Raw genomic sequence first — 21922 nt, 5'->3', positions numbered from 1 at the left:
TCACCCGATCTGTGTAGCAGATTGAAAGAGCAAGGGGTCCAAATTGTAATGGAAGGATGGAAGGTCTCCAGAAAGTGGAAACAAAGAATATCTGATATAGGCAGTTTCTTTTAGATGAGAGTATGGGTCAGGACAGGAAATGGTTGACGTATCTACCACAGTTTTAAGAATGTAATGCTCTTGGTCATTTATTATTACTAGGATAGATACTGTAGTGCATTCTCTCTCATCTCCTAAACTTTGATTTGTTTATCTTCCAGAATATGGTTTTATCAGTATAAATACATACTGTATTTGGTAGAATGTTAAAATAGTAAGCATCTATTAAATATATACATTGTAAATATTCAGAAACTACTCTATTGTTTACCTATAAATTAAGAGCTTATGACTTCTATAAAAATATTTACATTATCTTGAAGTAGAGGCAGTCAAAATAGGTATTCATTGAAGGCTATCAAAGTGCAATAATCTTCATTGTGTGCTAGAGGAGAATTTTAATGTTAAAACAAATGCTTAAAAAAATAAAAAATAAAAAAAAGCTTTTTATTACACATTTCCATAATTTAGCATAATTGTGTCATTGTGTATTGATATTCTAGATATAATTGAGAAGTCTTTAAATAGAATACTGTGAAGCCTTTAAAATTAGATCTGTACTTGATGGTATGGAAAGTAAGCAAGAAATATTAACTTTTTTTAGAAAAACAGATTGTAGAAGAACACGATATGTATGGTATGGTCTCCTGTGTATTTAAAAAGATGTATTTTATAAACTTGTATGCTTAGAGACAATTTCTCAAAGACTATGCAAGAAACTGCTAGAGTGGTTACCTCTGGTGGAGGAGACCTGGAGAGCTGATAGAGGGACACTTTATCTTTCTTTCTCTATCCTTTGTGTGGCTTTAAATGTTAACCCTGAATGTAAATAGCTTTACTGGTGATAAACAAATGGGCTTAAAAATTCCCGATGTATTAGGCATGTGGGTAGAGTTCTTAACTATTTCTCTTTTTACGGAAATTAACTTGGACTATCAGCAGACATTGAGAAACCTAATAAATATTGGTGATAATAATTTAATAGCTTTAAAACCCTTGCCTTAGAAAACAGTAGTATTTTTACTCTTTAAAGGTTTTTTTGGGGGAGAGGGTGGTGTAGTGGTGATTATATTATGTTAATTTATGAAGTAATAAGTTAATATGGTAAATACTGAAGCTCTACTAAAAAAGTGTTAATTTGAAATTAAAAATTAAAATTGTATTTAAGGGTTTTCTAAGCCAGTTAATTTCTAAAATAAACAGATATGGAAAAATGTTCTGTGGTAGTTAAAATTTTGTAGTAGAGTTAAGCTGGATTATGCTACATTTCATATTTTTCAGTGCTGTACTTTATATTACTTTTTCAGTACATTAAAACTTATGCAGTGAAACTGAATAATGGCAATGTTTTTATACCCTTTTATAGCCATTTCTTTTTCATAACCTCCCCCTATTTCCTGTTAACTAAACTATAAGCACCTTTCTGTTAATTTATGAAAATTATTGTTGAGATAGCACATTATCACTGATCTGTATGGCACTTTCAGCATGTTAGAAGCAAAGGTCCAAGCAACATAAAACACATCAAAATTCATTAATGTGGTATTGATTATTTTTTGGATAATTAATTTTATTGCAGACCCTTGAAAGAGATAATGAGCTGCAAAGGGAGAAGATAAAAGAAAATGAAGAAAAGTTCCTTAATCTTCAAAATGAGCATGAGAAAGCACTGGGAACTTGGAAAAAACATGTAGGTTTATTAAGTAATAAAATAGTAAAATATTTTAAGAAGTTGTAGACATTTAAAATAACTATTAAATGCTAAGAAAATACTGCAAAAATAATATAAGAATAAAATCAGACACATATTCTTCTTGCACTTGTATTTCCAAGAAGTGAATGCTGTTGAAAAGCTAAATTTAATAAAATTGCCTGTAATGCTTTCATGCATGAAAAATCACACATAAAAAAAAAAAAAAAAAAAAGAAAAATCACACATATACATGTGTGGATATTTATATAACTGTTGAACTATATATATGTATATATATAATTTGAATGACTTCCCATATGTGACAAAGAAGAATTAATTTACTTTTCATAAAACAATTACATAGTATTTTAGTAAATGATTGAATAATTATATAGGTAGTGGTATTAGTTGACCTATTTAGCTTTCCTTAGCAGTTTTGTTAAAATGTATTAAAGTCATGTTTAGGACATGTGTACAGTAGTTGAGTTCTGTAGTGTTAACATTTTATCATAAACAGTTGATATGTTATAAACATAGCTATTTTCTTAAACCACATCCATTTATTTTACACTAAATTTTCATTTTAGTAAAGTAGATAATAAAAGTATGAAATGGCATAAATTAAAGTTGTTAAATATAAAGGTTTGCCTTAAAGATTGATGGACTCTAAAATTGATTATTCTATTTTAATATGTATTTTCATTTCCTTTCAGTTTTTAAAAGAATTAACACAATAGAAAGTCACTATGAGTTTATGAAAACTATATTTTGGGAGAGAAAGATTATATTTTGCACTATTATACTAAGTATACTATATTTTTCTAATATTAATGCAATATATTTTATACTAATATGTATCCAAATACCAGTTTGATAAACATTTTCTTGTAGATGAGTTTGATATAAATTGTTATATAAGTAATTTTTGAGTTTTCACTTCATTTGTAGCTAATATGTTCCTTTAATTTATCTTTTGGAGAGATCAAGTCTTCACTGATAAATTTAATAAGATTTATCCAAATTTCAAGAAGTATTTTGTAGTTAGTTGTATCAATACTAAAAATGCTTAGTCTCATAGTTTACCATTAAGCAGCATGCTTAGTAATATTTATTTTAGCTTCAGAAAATTCACATTGCATCCTAACTCTTCCTTCCCATTGCTAATGTTTAAAAACCATGGAAATGGTATTGTCAGGTTAGGGAAAAGTGCAAAGTGTAAAGATAATATACCTAAATAAATTATCCGTGCCAAAAAAAGATTAATTGCGCTCAGAAAATTAAACATTCATTTTCCTTGAGACCATAACGATACCCCTCTCACAAGGAGAAATCAGTTGAATTAAGAAAAATAAGCATTCAATTTTACTGGGGAGGCCTCAGTCTATAAATTTGTATGAAATTGGTCTTGTCTTAGGATTGTTTAGCTACTACAATCATTTCATTTCCATATGCTTTAGTACTAAATAGAACATAGTTAAATAAGAGAAAGCTGCTGTGTAGAACCATGTAAAAGTTTTCTTGAATGGGAGGTTAGATCTACTTTTTAGTTGCATTTCTGTCTCTATGCAGCTTTTTCACCATTCTTGAGTGAGGAACAAGAGTATTGCTATTGAGATTGGATCAAGATGGGTTTTTAAAAATTTTAAAGATATTGGCAAAAATAAGATGGAAATCTTAAAAACTGCTATTTTCCAAAAAAATAAAACCAAAAAACAGTGAAAGAGATACTGTACAAATAAAACTTTGTAATTATTTTTAGACAGTGTAGTTAAAATTCATTGAAATATTATAAAGAACAGTGTTCTGTGTATTTTCATTTGGCTAGTTAAATAGCTAATGGGTATATATAGACAAAAAGACAATAAACGAGGATATTCAGAAATTATTTAGGGGAAGGATAGGTCACAAAAGGAATTCAGTTCACACTATTTGTTGAGCATCTATGTGTTAGGCACTATTCTAGGTACTGGATTTTCAGAGATGCTTAAAATACAAAGATCAATAAGATCTCACACTCAAATGGACAGGCAATTAGGAAATTGACCACAATACCATGGAGAGGTTTTAGCAGTATTAAAAAATTACTATGAAAGTACAAAATCATATCATTTAGCCAGGTTAGAGAAAGTTTTAGAGAAAAGGTGACACTAGTTTGGCCTTGAAAGATAAATAAGGTTTCACCACACAACATGTGCCCTTTTCCTGCACTTCTCTTTCCATCTTGTTAGCATTCCATTTAGTAAAGAATGAGAAGAATCATGGAGGCACGAAAACTGCACTTTCAAGGGTGATAAGTGGTCTGATTTGAATAAAGCATAGAGTATGGAATGTGACATTGGAAAATAAGTTGAACTTTGTTACATAAGTAACAGAAAGCCTGTATGTCTTATTTGCAACAAGAAAATAAAACTTCAAGAAAGTAATGAGGATATAGCTTTGAGAGAATTGTTATGATTGAAAATAACAATTTTTCATTTTTAACAAGAGGTTGTTTAATGTGGTAGTTAAGACTACAACACCTAGATTTAGCTTTGGGTTTGGATCCTGCCTATGTCCACCTAATCTTGGCAAATTACTTGAACATCTGTGAGTCACATTTCTCACCTATAAATTGGGGATTTTTAGGAGTATGAAATTATATTAAGTACTCAGCACTGTTCAATAAATAGTAGCTCTCAGTATTAGTAATTACTTTGGGATCATTTTTATTTTTTACCATTTCCAAAAGCTTATGTTAATAAAATATTTTCATATGAAACACATTTTAAAAAAGATTTATTTAGAGACAGAGCATGCAAATAGGGGGAGGGACAGAGGGAAAGGAAGAGAATCTCAAGCAGACTCCCTGCTGAGTGAGTGTGGAGCCTTATACAGGACTTAATCCCACAACACTGAGATCATGATGTGAGCTGAAGCCGAGTCAGATGCTTAACTGATGGAACCACCCTGGCGCCCTCATACAAAACACATTTACATAACTATTCATTTTGGTTAAATTTTATTTTTTTATTTTTTATTTTTATTTTTTTTTCCATTTTGGTTAAATTTTATATTAGGTTGAAGAACTTAATGGAGAAATTAATGAGATTAAAAATGAGTTATCATCACTTAAAGAAACTCATAAGTTACAAGAACATTACAATGAATTATGTGATCAGAAGAAGTTTGAGGAAGACAAGAAGTTTCAGGTAAAATTCAAGTGTTTTGAGGGTACAAAACTTAAATTAGGACCATCACTGATTTTGTCTCTGCTTTATATTTTCAGTATCCCAACTTCTAAAAAATGAGCATAAGTATGTAATCTGATATATTTTCAGTTAATTTTTGTGTACAAGGATTGAGGGTCATTTTTTGGCATTGGATTTCCAGTTGTTCCAGCACACACATTTTTTTGAAAAGACTTTTTCTCTCATTGTACCTTGGCATGTTCTTTGAAAATTAGTTGATCTAATATATGTGTGGATGTATTTCTGACTTCTTTATTATGTTCTATTGATTATATGTTTATCATTAAGTCAACATACAACATTGTGTTTATTATTAAAGCCTTGTAAGAAGTCTTAAAATATGGTATTGTTAAGTCCTTGAATTTTTTTTTCTTTTTCAAAATTGTTTTGGCTATTTTAAGTCCTTTGCATTTCCATATAATTTTTCGAATCAGTTTGTCAATTTATAAAAAACAAGTCTGTGGGGTTTTGGATTGTGTTGAATCTGTAGATAGATTTGAGAAGAACTGACATCTTAACAGTATTGACTCCTCTGATTCATGAACACGGTGTATATATATATCTTTACATTTATTTAGATATTCTTTAGTATCTTTCTCAGACATGGTTTGTAGTTTTCATTGCGTAACATTCTTTAAAATGTTTTGTGAAATTTATCCCTGAATATTCCATGTTTTAGGATTCTATTATAAAGAGTATTTTAAAAATAAAACTTTCTAATTGTTTCTAGCTAGTATATAGAAGTAAAATTTTATTTTTATAAATTGACCTTATATCCTTTTACTTTTTACAATTTATTGTAATGGTAGTTTTTTTCTAACTTCTGGGTTTTCTGTGTACAGTATCATCATCTATGAAGTTAAGGAAGTTTTCTCTCTTTCTTTCTGCTTTGTATGAATCTTGTTTTTTTTCTTCACTTATTACAGTAGCTAGGACCCTCTAGTACAATGTCAAATAAAAGTTGTGACAGTAGACTGGCTTACCTTGTTCCTCCAATCTCGGAGAAGTTTTAGTCTTTTACCATTTCATATAATGTTAGTAATAGGTTTTTGTATGTTTTCTATCAGATCGAGGAAGTTTCCTTCTGTTCCTAGTATTCTGAGTTTTTATCATGAGTGGGTATTAAATTTTGTGAAATGCTTTTTCTGTATTTATTGAGATAATATTTTCCTTATTAATATGTTAATATTAACCAATTAATTGATTTACAAATCAATTACATAATTTGCTAATACTATGTTAAGGATTCGCATTGATTAGGAATACTGATCTGTAGGTTTTGTTTGGTTTTTCTTTGTATTCTTTCAGTTTGGCTTTCATATCAGAGTAATAATGACTTCTTAAGATGAGTTAGAATGTGTTCCCTCCTCCTGAAAGAATAATGTAGAGGATTGGTATTATTTCTTTACTAAATATTAGACAGAATTTGCCAGTGAAGCTATCTGGGCTTTTTCTTTGTGGGAATATTTTTAATAACAAATTCAGTTTTTAATTATTTATAGGTCAGTTCAGACTCTCTATTCTTGTGGTGATGTGCAGAAGAAAACAGTTAACAGGCTTGTGAATGCTATCCTTAAAAAGGCCTGCTTGTAAAGTTGGCCCTTAAATGATACCTGGAAATTTTGGTTTGGAGAAGGTTCCCATTTCCTAACTGACAAGAGTGGTTCACTGTGCCTACACCGTTAGTCAAACAATGTGGTTTATTCTGAACATCTGTTTTCTTACAGGGAATCTGGAGTTCTGGCATATGTTAGGCAGATGGTGCCTCCATGACCAGCACCCAAAAAAAACTTTGGGCACTGAGTCTCTAATGAGCTTACCTGGTGGATTAAAATTTGTATTTGTTGTCACAATTCACTGCTGCAGGAATTCAGCATGTCCTATGTGATTCCACTGGGATAGGATTCTTGAAAGTTTGTACCTGGTTTGCTCCAGATTTCTATCCTGAATGCCTTTCCCCTGTGATGTTTTTTGTTTTATATTCTTTTGGTGTAATTAAGTCTTAGTCATTAGTACAACTGTATACCAAGTCCTCTGAGTCTTCTTAGCAAATCAGGGAACCTGGGGGTGATTTTGGAGACTTACAGTAGTCATTTTTGGTAATTTTTCTTTCTCAAGGAACTAATCCTTTTCATCTGAATTGAATTTATTGGCAATGAGTTGCTCATGATATTCCTTTATTATTCCATTTCTCTCTAGAATCTTTATTGATGTCCCCTCTGTCATTTGTGTTGTCTTGACTTTCCCCTTCCTCTAACTCCTCCTTGTCCTCCTTCCTCTCTCTCTCTCTCATCAATTTAACTAGATTTTCAATTTTACTGGTCTTTTCAGAGAACCAGGTTTTTACTTCATTGTTTTCCTTCTCATGTTTGTTTATTTACGATTTCATTGCTTTGGATGTTAACTTTATTATTTCCTTCATTATATTTTGGATTTGACCTGCTTTTCCTTTTTCTAACTGTTTAACATGGAAACTTAGATCATTGATTATTGGCCTTTCTTCTTTTCTAGTATAAGCATGTAAAGCTATAAAGTTTCCTCTAAGAATTCTTATAGCTTCATCCCACAAATTCTGATATGTAGTGTTTTCATTCTTATTCATATTTTAAAATTCCTTTTGTGAGGTCTTCCTTGATCAGTGGGTATGTGGATAAATCATGGTATAAGTATGACCTGTAATTGTTTAATTTCCAAGTATTTGAGAATTTTCCAAATATCTTTCTGTTAGTGATTTCAAATACAATTTAGTTGTGGTCAGAGAATATTTTCTGCAAGACTTTTTTTTTAAAAAAAAAGATTGTATTTATTAATTCATGAGAGACACAGAGAGGCAGAGGGAAAAACAGGCTCCCCATGGGGAACCTGATGCGGAACTTGATCCCAGGACACCAGAATGAGCCAAAGGCAGATGCTCAACCACTGAGCCACCCAGGGTGCCTCTTCTATAAGACTTTTAGCCTTTTAATATAAATATATCATTTTAAGGGTAAAAAGACCTGTTTTTTAGCCAAGCATATTCTCTATCTTGGTGAATATTTCATGTGCCCTTGAAAAGAATGTATATTCTGTTATTGGTTGGTTGAATGTTTTATAAATGTCAGGTCAGGCTGGTTAATAATGTTGTTCAAGTCTTTTCCATCCTTTGACTTTTTTTGTGTACTTGTTCAATCAGTTAGTGGGAGAAGGCTATTGAAATCTTTAGTTCGAAGTGTGAACTTCTTCTTTTTCAGTTCTGTTTTGGCTTCATGTGTTTCTAAGCTGTTATTAGGTGTATATGCATTTATGATTGTTATGACTTCCTGATTAATTGATCCTTTTATCTTTATGAAATATATATCTTTTTCCTAGTAATATTTCTTATCTTGAAATCTATTTTGTATAAATACATCTACTCCATCTTTTATGATGAGTGTTTATATTATATATCCTTTTCATCCTGTGACTTTTTCTTTTTTTTTCTGTGACTTTTTCTAATGGAAATATTCATAATTCCTTTTTTATATTGAATAATAACAAGAAGTCTTTCATTTTCTGAGAACCGTTTCTTGTATTTTTTTTATTGGAAAATATACAGAAAATTTACTACTTTAACTATTTTTATGTGTGCAGTTCAGTGGCATTAAGTTCATTCATAAATGGGCATGGTTGTGTACCAATAAAACTATATTTCCCAAAACAGTAGGCCAGATTTGGCCCACTGGCCATAGTTTGCCTAGTACTTTTCTAGAGTTTAATTGATTATAGTCTGCTTTCAAATAATGATATGCAAAATTTTCTGATTAGTTAAGAAGCTTACTTTATTCTCATTTTCTCCTTCCTGGTCTGTGTTACTTTTATAATACACTTTTATATATGTCATCAACTCTATCATATATTGTTATTTATTTTATTTTAAATTTTTAATTATATGGTTAAGAAGATTAATTAGAGAAAATGTCTTTTACATTCACTCATCTTTACCATTTCTGGCACTCTGTGTAGATCCAGGTTTCTATCTGGTATCCTATTCCTTCAGCTTGAACAACTTCTTTAATATTTGTATGTGTCTGTGTGTGTGTTGTGTGTTGTGTGGTCATTACTTCTTCAAAGATTTTTTTTCTGTCCTCTTCCTCTCTTTTTATGGGACTTCAACTACATATGCTAAACTGCTTGCTAGTGTCCCACAGGTTATCAGGTGCTGCACATTTTTTTCTTTTTTTTTCTCTCTTTTCCCATTGGGATTTTCTATTATTCTGTGTTCTGAAGCCCAGTTATCTTTTGTTCTAATGTTTAATCTGCTTTTTTTGTTTGTTTGTTTGTTTGTTTGTTTAATCTGCTTTTAAGCCTATACAGTGAGTTTTTATTTCAGATACTTATATATTATCTCTAGAATTTCCATTTGATTCTTTTTGGGGGGGTATATTTTTATTATATTCGTGTTATTCTTGAACTCTTGAACATTTATAAGTTTTACATTTTTTTAAGTTTTACTTTTTTTTTTTGCTAAATCCATCATCTATTTCTTTTGACATTTAAAATTACAATTCGGTTGCATTAATTACAATTAATTATAACTACAGTGTTGTGCAGTCTTCACCACTATTTCCAAGATTGTCATCATCTCAAACTGAAATTGTGTAACCATTAACCAGTGACTCACCACCACCCACCCTCCCTCCCCAGCTCCTGGTAACCTAATTTACTTCCTGACTTTATGAATTTGTCTATTCTGTATATTTTATGTAAGTGAAACTATGTAATATTTGTCCTTTTTGTCCAGCTTATTTCACTTAGCATGAGGTTTTCAGAGTTCACCCATATTACAACACATATTAGAACTTTATTCCCTTTTACAGCAGAATATTCACATTGTATGGATATACCATATTTTGTTCATCCATTCATCTTTTTTTTTTTTTTTTTAAATTTTTATTTTTATTTATGATAGTCACACAGAGAGAGAGAGAGAAGCAGAGACATAGGCAGAGGGAGAAGCAGGCTCCATGCACCGGGAGCCCGACGTGGGACTCGATCCCGGGTCTCCAGGATCACGCCCCGGGCCAAAGGCAGGCGCTAAACCGCTGCGCCACCCAGGGATCCCATCCATTCATCTTTTAATAGCACTTGGGTTTTCACCTTTTGGCTATGTAATAGTGCTGCTATGAACAATGGCATACAACCATCTATTTGAATCTGTTTTCAATTTGGGGGCAGTATATACCTAGGAGTGGATTTGCTGAGTCATATGGCAATTCTATATTAAGCCTTTTGAAGAACTGCCCTTTTTTTTTTAAGTAAAATAGTGGATGTCTAAGTCAGAAGAAATTTACATATATCCCAGTTCTGATTGTATGAATGAGGTGTGCCATAATTAATTTATCCACTCCTCTATTGTAGTACATCCCTATGCAAATATCTTTGTGTACTTTTGTGATTATTTCCTTAGGATAAATTTCCAGAATTGGTATTGCTGGGTCAAAGTGCTTGTTCACTTATAATTCTGACACATATTGCCAGATTGCCTTCCAGAAAGATAGTATATTTATAGTCCCACCAACCACATTTAAAATCACCTGTATACCCAAACTCTCTTCATACTTAGTTTTAATTTGGATTTGTATTATATGAAACCTATTTTCATGTTTGTCAATTTTGTTTTTCTTGTGAGTTTACTAGTTTATATTTTACTAGTTTTTATATATATATATAAATATATATATATATATAAATATATATTTTCCCATTTACAATTAAACACACTCAGGGTTCTCCCATTTTACAAAATCCACAAAAAGCCTTTTTGATCCTGTGTCCAACTCTAAATACAAATCTGTTCTCCTCCTGTAGAGTCAGGTTTGAACACATACTCTTTAAACGTGAAAAGAGTGGTCTAAACTCACACTCTTAAAAAAAAAAAATAAAAAATAAACTCACACTCTTTACTTCCCTCCTTCTCATTCATCCTCATAGGACAGTGTGGCTTCACCCCTCCCACCCCATCCAATGGACACAATGTCCAGGGGACATTTTTCAGTCCCTTTGATACATTGATGCTATCTCCTTCTTGAATACCCTTTCTTCTTTCCTCCTGTCTTGTTTCACTCATCTGTTTTCTTCCCCACCTCTCAAGCTGCTTGTCAAAGTGGAAATAATAGTTATCCTTACCATTAATAAAGCAACCATGAGTTATATGCTTTATATACATAATTGAATTTAATCTTCAGGTTTTCATGCTGTGGATGAGAAAATAGGCTCACAGTGTTTTAAATATTGTAGGCAGCCTCTAAGACAGCTTCAAGTGATTCTGCCTCCATTTATTCATATTCTTTTGTAATCCCTCCCCCCCTCCCCCCGCCCCGAGTCTGAGTTGAATTTAGTGGCTTGTTCCTAATTAATAGAACATAGGAGAAGTAATGTGATATCATTTCTCAGATTAGGTTTTAACAAGACTATGGTGTCTGTCTTGGGTGTACACACTCATTCTTTCTGTGCCTCTTTCTGAGCCCATGTAAGGTCCATCTTGCTAGAGATGCCACATTGTAAAGAGAAGCCCTAGGGGGAAGAAAGGTCACATAGAAGAGAATTTAGGCCCTCCACCCAACAGCCAGCACCAGCTGCCAGCCACTGCGTGAGCCTTCTTAGAAGCAGACTCTCCAGCTCCAGTTAAAGGCTTCCAATGATGACAACTTGCCTAGAACCTCATGAGACCCTGAGTCCGAATCAAGCCAAGCCATTCTTTAATTCCTGATTCATTGAAACTATGGCATAGTAAATGCTGTTTTAAACCACTGAGTTTGGAGTAATTTGTTACACAGCAATATGTTATTCTTCTAAGATTTCACACTTAATAAATACTGAAACCAGGATTTGAACTCGTATTTTTTTTTTTAAGATTTTATTTATTTATTCATGAGAGAGAGAGAGAGGGGCAGAGACACAGGCGGAGGGAGAAGCAGGCTCCATGCAGGGAGCCCGATGTGGGACTCAATCCTGGGTCTCCAGGATCAGGCCCTGAGCGGAAGGCAGGTGCTAAACCGCTGAGCCACCCTGAACTCGTATTTATCCAAGATTACAAAGCTTCTGGTAACTACCATTCTGTTTTTGTCAATCTCCTTTGTAGGTTCTTCCAAGTTTCTCTTCCTCTGCCTCTTTTGTGGATTTCACTAGCATTTTATATTTTACCTCTTTTTTTCCTCAAAATATGCTCTCATAAGTTTAGTCTCATCAACATGTACGTCTTCAGTTGCCATCTACCAATGATTTTCAAATCTACATTTCCAGAGAAATTTTCTCATAAGCTCCAGATTCATATATTCAAATGTTCATTAAACCTCTCCACCTTAATATCTAACTCTTCACACTCAACAAGTTCAAACAACCCTTACTTTCATCACACCTGCTACTATTCCTAGTTGAGTAAATAACATCCACCAGTCTTCTACGTACCTAATCTGAACTCTGAATCAATCTTGACTCTTCATATTCTATCGTTCATCAAACCCTATTGATTAGCTTATAAATAATTCCTGTAACTATTCAGTTCTTCATCTTTACTGATATCACCTGCACTATGACACTGTGGCACTTCTGATGTATCTGCTTCATGTTGTAGCCCTTTGATTCAGGATTTTTCAGATTTTTAGGTGCAGCCTGTTAGTTCATAGAAATTAGTTTACTAATTTGTGACCAGCAGTCTTTAAAAAATGAAATAAAAGTAGCATAGAAAGCAGAATGCCATCTTATTGAGTAGATAGATATTCGGTGTGCTATGTTGTAGAACGTTCCTCATTGCAGGTTTTAATCAATGAAGTTTAGAAAAACAGTCTATTCTCGATGCTGTAGCCAGAATGGTTTTTCCAATCAGATCATATTTATTGCCTTGTCTAAAACCCTTGTGACTTTACATGGTCTTCTTGGAACTCTTCAGCATGCCATATTTGGCCCTTAAAGACCTGGGTGTAGCTTACCTCTAGCTACATTCTCTCAGCATCTAAGCTCTAGCTGAAATAAATTGAGTAGTTCCATGAAGACTATAATCTTGCTTGCTTTTAGCATCTGAATATGCCATGTTTTCCCTTGAGTGCCCCCTAATCTTCATCTGTATTACTTTTTTTTTCCTATCTTCCTCACTGGATTGTTAAGTTTTCTGAGGCCAGGGACTGCTTATTGTTCATCATTGTATCCCAAAGCCTAATGCAGTGTTTGTGCTGAATATATAGGGGGAGTAAAAGGATGTTGAATTGATTCACTAGAGATAGAAACATCAAAAAGATCTCAACTTTAAATATGATAAACTATACAAAATGAGGTTAAAGTGATCTTGTTACAAAGAGTAGTATATTAAACTTAGTAAGAAAGTCATTTGGATCTCAAAAATTGCTGAATGGTTGACTTGAAACATTATTTTATCAGCAAAATTTGTTCAGATGTCTTCTATTTAACAATGTTTTTACATTAAAGGTATTTTTTCCCATTTTACATTAGAATCTTCCAGAAGTAAATACTGAAAACAGTGAAATGTCAATGGAAAAATCAGAAAACACCATCATACAGAAATATAATTCTGGGCAAGAAATAAAGAAAGATACTGTGAGTTTTTGTTTCGATACTAACTACAGAGAAAAGGAGAAGAAAGAAGGCTCCTTTATAGAATTCATTATAGAAGGTAACCAGCATACTGAGGTTTTTAAAATTTATTTATTCATGAGAGACATACACTGAGAGAGGCAGAGACACAGGCAGAGGGAGAAGCAGGCTCCTCACAGGGAGCCCGATGCGGAATTCGATCCCGGATCCCAGGATCATGACCTGAGCCAAAGGCAGGTGCCCAACCACTGAGCCACCCAGGTGTCCCATATTGAGATTTTCTAATTTTATATATGGAGGGTCCCCCTGCCTCTTTTCTTCCACAAATAAAGGATCTGTCAAAGTGCTGTGGAAGGCCCTTTACGAAATTTAAGGGAATATCAATTATATAGTCTTTGCTTGGGGGATCCTGTATTTTTTTTGAAGAATCACTTTTTCATTTGTATATGTCTTAAGACAGGCTTCTTCTGAGCTATTTTGGGGGAAAACTGTATTTGTCTTCCCTTATTATTTACTCCTTGGCTTTTTGCAGTTTTCTGCATTCACTGCTTTGTAGAGTGTGTTCTCTGGGCTACCAATAACCTTCTGATCTGATGATCAGACCTAGAGCACTTTCCTTAGTTCAAATGGCCTTTTTGTAACCGCTGAAATAATTTACTAATTTGTCCATCTTGAAAAAGAGTTGCTTCAAGACCATAAATTTACTGTATGAAGGTATTCAAACCTAGGCTGAACAACCACTTGGTGGAGATGTTGTAGAGAGAATGAAGACTAAAGCCCTTCAAGTCCTGAATTTTGTATTCTGGGTTATTTTAACATTATTGGAAAAACTTGAAATCTGTAGTTAAAACCCAGATGAATAAAATATAGGTCCTTAAGTATTCTATACTTTTGCACAAAGGTATCCCCACATTTTAAAATACTTACAAGGCAATGAATAAAAAATTGAGGATTGTCAGTCTTGAAAAACTAGCAATTCTGGATCCTAGATAGTGGTAAGAAGAAAACCACAGACCCAAAATGGAGTCACTCTGGTTGAGAACCCCATGCCAGCAAACCAAAGCTTAATACCTAACCAAACTGTAGCTTCAACCCCCAGGAATGTAACCTTTAACCAGTCAACCTGGAATTTCCTGGTCAGCAATAACAAATCCATTGATAGACCTCTTCCTTCCCTTGTAGGAGGGTGACCTTGCCCAAAACTGTGAATTCTTTGCTAATAATTCCCTTTTTCCACTCATTCTCTACCTTTAAAAACCTTTCCTTTTCTGTAGCTCAATAGGGCTCTTTTCTATTTGCTCAATAGAATGCTGCCTGATTCAGTCAGTCATCTAACAGTCAATTAGAGCTTCAGATTTCCATGGTTAAATTTGTGACAGTAGTACTAGAAATTAGAGTCTAACTTGTTAGGATAAATTCATTTTTATCTGTACAGCTGGGTGTTTACATGGAATTGTACTGTGTGCTCAAAAGGCAGTGTAACAGACTAGAAAGCTAAAAACCATTTTTTAATATCCTTAACTTGCCGCTTTTTAAATCAAAAATACTTTTGCTCTTTTGAAATAAAAATTTAACATGGGCAGCATGCTATATAATATATATGTGTATACACACACACACACCAAGTGAACTCGATATTTAGGTAAAATTGGTATCATAAGCTTTGTGGAATGGCCAATGAAATATTTAAGGCTAAATATATTTTTACTATGTTCTCATCATGACAGACTTACAGCTTTTTGAAAAAAGCTCCAAGAATGAATTTGATCCTGTGATACCTCAGGATGAAAATCAGAGTGAAATCTCCCAAAGCAAAACCCTCTGCACAGAAAAAGAACTAATTAGTCAAGGACAGACCTTGAATGACTTTAGAAAAGCAGTTACTTCAGAAATAAAAGACAAAGTGGGTTCAGAAAAAGACCACGGATGTACAGAATTTAAATCACCAAACAGTTCTTTTTTAATGGCGATAGAATCAGAACAGACAGACCTAGAAAGAACTGAAGGCTTCGATCTTCATGCAGATGTCCAGCTGGAGGTTGAAAATAACAGAACATCATCTAACAGTATCTTAAGTGAGATGGTTCACCATACAAATCAAAAGAGAGATGTTTCTGAAGATCAGTCATTCAAACGATTCACATTGCTTCCAGGGATTCAAGAAAATGCCACAGAGAAGGATATTACAAATAGTGACCAAATCAAAGTAGATCTGGATTCCTCTCTAAATGTAAAAAAGGATGCTGTTCAGGGTCAGAAATACAATTTACAGGAGTCAAGTAATGTTATGTCAGACAACAAACAATGTAAAATAAACCAAATGCAACTGTTAAATAAAAAAAGTAAGTGCGGCATATTGCCATTTAAGCAAACTTCAGTTTTTCAACAAATCTGTAATGATACTTCAGAGAAACCTGAATTAACTATTCCCCCTGATACAGCAGCAAACCACATCTCATCTGCTTTCAGTGAGAATTTGAAAATACTTAAGAATTCAGACAAAAATGTTAGTATTATGCCTATGTTGGTGAAACCCAACTCAAGCCTCGGGGAAAGAACTATATGGAAAAATCTGAATGATATGCACACTAGTCAACTAAAGAACTGTTTGGGATATTTAGAAAACAGTGCGACCATTTCCCATCTTCAGGTTAACAATGAGAATATACATACTTCAGAAGCCAAAGACATGAAAACTGCTGTTCCTACGAAAACTTCCACAGAAATACAGTCTTCCAATAAAGAGAGTCAGATTGAGGAGAATCAGATAACTGAAGCCACAAAAAATGACCTCTTACTTTTTGTGAATGTCAATGAAAGACAGCATTCATTGTTAAATAATACAGAGAAAACAGAGTCATTAAATGACATCGTTTCAGGAAAAATTTACAGTGAAGGACAGCTGGAAGAATCATGTTCATTTCACATAAAGCCATCTGGAGATTTAGTAAACAGAAGTGCAAGGTCACCCTTTGATCTTTCAACTTCAGATAAAAAAACTGAGAAAATTCCAGTATATGTGAATTTCTTAGACCCCAGTCCTTGGTCAAAAGTAAATCAAATTGAAAGTCAAACAGTGAGCACTTCAACTTCTAGCATTCCTTTGTTGCTGAAGGAGAGACCAGTGGGCCCATCAGAAAATAAAAATACGGTTTCAGTGACACTTTGTGAAAATGATCATAATGGTATCAGGGATACTGGACCAGGTAAGAAAAAAGTATTTATGTTTTCTTTTGAAATTTAAATTTCTAATCCTTATTCCTGTTAAAGGGTCTCCAAACCGATTGTATTTAAAATGAAACCATTAGGGTTTTTTTCACCTAGACCTAAGATACTCCATATATGTATTTATGTAAAACTAGGAAAGGTTTTATTTAAACCTAAGTGGATTTCTTTTCACCTAAATCTGAGCAACTAATATCAACATGTACTAAGGAGAAAATGCATATTGGAAATTTAAAAATTTCACCGAGGACCTGAAAAAAGCAGAAGCGACCACAGGTCCATGTCATTAATTTTAAATTAGGAACAACTACTTAGTCTTGCAGTTTTCTGTAAGGCTTCTGCCAGTGGGCATATTTATTCCTTTTCATTCTATCCTGAAAAAACTTCCCTCACTTTCTTTCCCCAATTTTCCTTTCTTAAGACTTAATTTTTCTACTTCTGGTTTCTGTTCACCAGCACTAGAATCCAGCTTTCTTCGTTTTACAAGCACTGCTGAGAGAACATGAATACATTTCATATCATTGGTATTTGTCACTCACTTTCAACAGAATCCTCCTAGTTGGGTACCAACGTTAAAACATGCAGATGTTCAATATTCAGAGAACAGTGTATTCTAACTACCATATGAAATAACACTGTCCAAATTTTACTTTATATAAATACTGTAGGATAAAACATAGATGAGAGGTAAATGGATGAAATACATAGGACTTAATGATGGGTGTTGAAGCTGAGATGGTCCCCAAGTTCATACTCTTATTTTTGTGTATTTGAAGTTTTTCCCCCCAAATATTTTTTTTTAAGATTTTATTTATTTATTCATGAGAAAGAGAGAGAGGCAGACACAGGCAGAGGGAGAAGCAGGCCCCATGCAGGAAGCCCGACGTGGGACTCGATCCCCAGACCCAGGATCACGCCCTGAACCAAAGGCAGACACTCAACCACTGAGCCACCCCCCAAAATATTTAAAAAACAGAAATAAACCACATATCACATCTAAGTGCTGCACACGTTAAACTGAACAATGAACAAGTTCAAGATTCTCATGAAGAAAGTTTACTTTGCTAATAGCAATCTCAAAGTTTACAAGCAAAGCTGTGAACAGGCTTCAGAGGTACTGGCTTCTTTAAAAAAATGGCAATTTACCAATTGAACTTTGAAAACTTGGGAAATTAAAAGCAAAATAACGTTTATCATACGTACTAGCATAAATGGAAAAGTAATGCAGGGAAAGAGAAAACATCAAAATATAAAATCTCATTTTGCACACTGTAACTTTTCTTCTAATAAAATATATTAACTTCAGATTCCATTAATTTTGAATCTCTTGAATGCTGCAGTTAGGCAGATGCTGTTTTAGTTAAGGTGGTGGTATCACATTTACCATTTTCCCACAGGGCCTTGTAAGTTAAATCTCAATGATATAAGGATGAAAGGGGGGAGATCTAAAATTCTGTAGAAATTCAACTTCAAAAATGTCCACTCATGAAAGATACAAGTATCTTTTAACCTTCAAAGCTCACGTATTTCTCTAAATAATTTTTATCTATTTATTAAACTTCAGTGAACTCTACTAGTCAGCTGTTTGTTGGTCTTCTGTGGCCAGTTTTTTTAAAAACATACTATAGATCCGACTTTTAGTTGATTCAGACTTTTTCCCATTTATCTGAACTGTTAAGATGCCCACTTAATGTGTTTACATCTATGGTAGTGCAATAACCAGGGGAATGACGGTAATATTTTATGGGAGTTATTTTATTTTAGAAGATATTATACCATCTCACTCATTTTTAGTGTGAAATCAGGTTTTAGAGAGTAGCAATAAAATTGTTACCTGATGAAATGTTACCTGAAATGAAATGCCCAACTTATATTAAGAGCAAAGTCAATGAAAACTATAAAATGTTCAAAGTAAAAACAAAATAGAAATTGTTACTTTTTAAATACAAAAGCATAGATAGGATCAGAGAAAAACAAGTTCAGTCACTAAAATGAGTGCCTGGAGAATAAAATTCAGTTGTTACCATTTCCTCTTTGTCAACCAGATACTACTAGCATTAACAGAGTTGCTGACACTTTGAATAACTCGAGTATCCATCCAGATCCCAAGGGAGAGCCCAGTGAAGAGAGGAATGCAACTGCAAAGACTTTTTACGATTCTTCTTTTCCCACAGAACACGTAAGTCAATTAAAAATATTGCCGAGCAGACCTTAGTGAGCTAATTCTACAGATATGTGTAGAACTGTATGCATCTGGATGCTTTAAGACCTAACTGATCTCCAAAATAATATCAAGAGGGCAACATGGCACCATTTTTCACAATTAGGGTTGATGGAAAACAGCAGGAAAAAGTCACAGTGTATAAATCAAATAGATATAATCCAGCTTGTTTTGGGAAGGACAGTGTGAGGTAGTGTATTATGTATGTATGTACTTCTATTTTTTTAGTCACCTAAATTTGGGAGTAGTGGCATTTCAGCATTTAAAATTTTATCTTAATAAAAGATGCCTTAAAATAATACAATCAATTAAAGCTCTATTGTTCTTGATAGTGCTTAAGTAGTAATTATATCATTTTGGGAAGCTAATGCAGAGGAAAATTTATTTTAAATTATTTCCATTAGGACACATAGTATGTGACGGGATCAAATATCCTTACTATATGTAATATCAAGTATGGATGTATATATATTCTAAGCAAAGTATTTGTAGAGATTATAGGAGTCCAAAAGTCCACTTGTCATATGAAATGCAACTAACTACAGCTGACCAGGCTTTTGGTGAAATGTATAAGTTATTTTTATCTTGGTAAAACTAGCACGAAAAAGGCAATATTGTTCAAAATCTTAAAAACAGGCAATCATAGGTGTTAACTGCTGAAAGGTATAATCTATAAAGGTTCGGAAAGATTACTTAAGAAAAACAACTGCACAGTGACAGATTTTAAGTCATTGTATATTTTTAAAATTTTGAGGTACACGTTAAATAACTTTCTTATTAGCACCTATAAAATAGAAATTATAGCAGGAACACAGCCTTTAGCAGGTAACAGCTTTTAACAATGTATTTTATTTTCCTTTTTAAATTAAGTTCATTTAAATTTTAAAATACTACCCCAGGCTGAAATAAAGAGGACTTGTAACCTGCCTGGGGAAATTTTAGGCCAAAGACTAGATCTTTTTACTCAAGCAGAAAGAGGAGGTATAGAGGTAAGGAAGTGATTTTTAAAAAGAAGTGATAGGAAAGGAAGGAACAAAGATATGTAACAACATGTCTGGAACTAGAGTTATTGCTGTAGGCCACAAAACCTCAAGCCAAATAGGACAATTTTTGTTAAGTGTAAACTTTAAAAGACACTACACATCCTTGATTTTCCAGCCAATCCCTGCTCCTGCCCCTCCCAAGTAGGTAGTTAAGGGGAAGAAACTAAAGCAGGTATGTGTAAATGTCTTTCTCTCCATCAAGATAAAAAAAAAAAAAAAATCAAGGATTCTGGAAAATTAGGGAATTTGTACTTGGTATCAAATGCACCAAAATGTATCAAGCATTGTGAGAGCAAAACAGAACCATTAAATCCTACAGACCATCAGTTTACCTCAAAATTAGCAACCTAAGTTGAGATTTGATATAGTTCTCTAGATCTATTCTCCACATTTCATGGATGACTTACAGGGCCAAAATGAATGTGAGTTAAAGGACGTATACTGGGCACTTACACACCAGACATCATCAGAAATACACACTTACGCACATATTTACCCATTACCAGTTACTCTACGATAGCATCTTGCAACTAAATGGTGCCGGAAAGAGTGAGGCCATGAAACTTAAATGACTTGCCTATGGTCTCTGGGCAGTCCGGTGCTGATCTTGTGTTTTCTGTTATTTCTTAAGAACACAGGCAGTCAACTGTGAAGCATCGCCACAAGGATCAGCGACTAAGATTTTAAGGGCTGACTAAAGAATTCTCAGGAGCCAAATAAACCCATTCCAAAGGAGCAACCCTTAGAGAACTGAGGTTAAATGTAAACATTTAAGCTCATTTAAAAATTACTATATAATCTCACTTTGAAAATGTTTATACATATACCACCCTTTCCAGTCCAATTAGATTTTTAATGTAAGGCAGTACTCGAAGATCTTCACAAAGATCTGACAACAAATGACATTCATCATAGCCTAATTTACAACAGTAAGTATTTCTCAGCAACTTAAATGTTCAACATATTACATTATGGAACATGGAATATAATGGAGCCATGTTCTTAGACTTTTAAGAACAGAGGAAAAATGCTAAAAAATGTTTTTAACACAGACTAGAAAATGATATGAATATGATCCAGATCTTAAAGTGTATATATACACAGAAGAGACCAGAATATTTACATCAAAATGTTTAATGGTAGGTGAGATTTTAGGTAATTTTTACCCTGTTCATTATTTCTAAAATATACAACCTTTTATCAGAAGTTTTTTTTTTCAAGAAATTAACTCAAATTTATTTTTGTGCAGCCACTGACAATGGTTTATGAAAAATTTTAAAGACCTAGGAAACAGCCCATAGAGGGGGAAAAGCAAGATATGAAAGTCTATAGACTGACCAGATATGCTAAAAATAGAAGAAAAAAAAAGATTAGTAGCATACAATACCAAAACGTTGACCACTCTCTCTGGATAGATTACTAGTGATTTTGGTTTCTTTATACTTTTATTATTATCTGAACTTCGAACAATTATTATCAGGAAAAAATTCTTAAAATGAGCAACTTAGGTATTTTTAACACAGTATTAGAAGTATGACCCAATGCAGTGCCTTGGAAACATGCCAGCTTCCAAATACCTCACTGCTCTTTCCTGTTTGTGAACAATGGTTCCCTGAAGCACGAGAGGAAACCTGTAGTACAAGGAAGTTTCTATAGGCAGTCTCCCTCCATTAGCATTTTTAGAGAAGATACAAAACATAGACATGTTTGGAAAGGGAAGAGGGGTAGCAGCAGATAAAACAGATTTTGACCTGCAGCTGTTTTAAATCTCTTTTCCAATGTAAAGCTCAAGACCTTTTAGAAAATGTTCATGGTATCCCTAGGCTCTATTAGGGATCTCTAGGAGCTA

At 33.3% G+C, this 21922-nt stretch overlaps 1 protein-coding gene across 17 annotated transcripts in view; it reads left to right on the top strand.

The window, feature by feature from the left end:
- CCDC73 (coiled-coil domain containing 73) overlaps positions 1-21922 on the top strand; it is a 138136-nt gene that overhangs the window by 115203 nt on the left and 1011 nt on the right. For all 17 annotated transcript variants that reach the window (XM_077863484.1, XM_077863492.1, XM_077863489.1 and 14 more), the window contains 5 exons: positions 1679-1789; positions 4849-4980; positions 13483-13663; positions 15312-16790; positions 18855-18988. In XM_077863484.1, the coding sequence (XP_077719610.1) occupies positions 1679-1789; positions 4849-4980; positions 13483-13663; positions 15312-16790; positions 18855-18988 (2037 nt within the window). The remainder of the gene's footprint in view (positions 1-1678; positions 1790-4848; positions 4981-13482; positions 13664-15311; positions 16791-18854; positions 18989-21922) is intronic.

This window comes from Canis aureus, chromosome 21 (genome assembly GCF_053574225.1).
Source record: "Canis aureus isolate CA01 chromosome 21, VMU_Caureus_v.1.0, whole genome shotgun sequence".
In the NCBI taxonomy this organism is placed as follows: Eukaryota; Metazoa; Chordata; class Mammalia; order Carnivora; family Canidae; genus Canis; species Canis aureus.
This window is presented reverse-complemented; position numbering and strand designations above follow the sequence as displayed.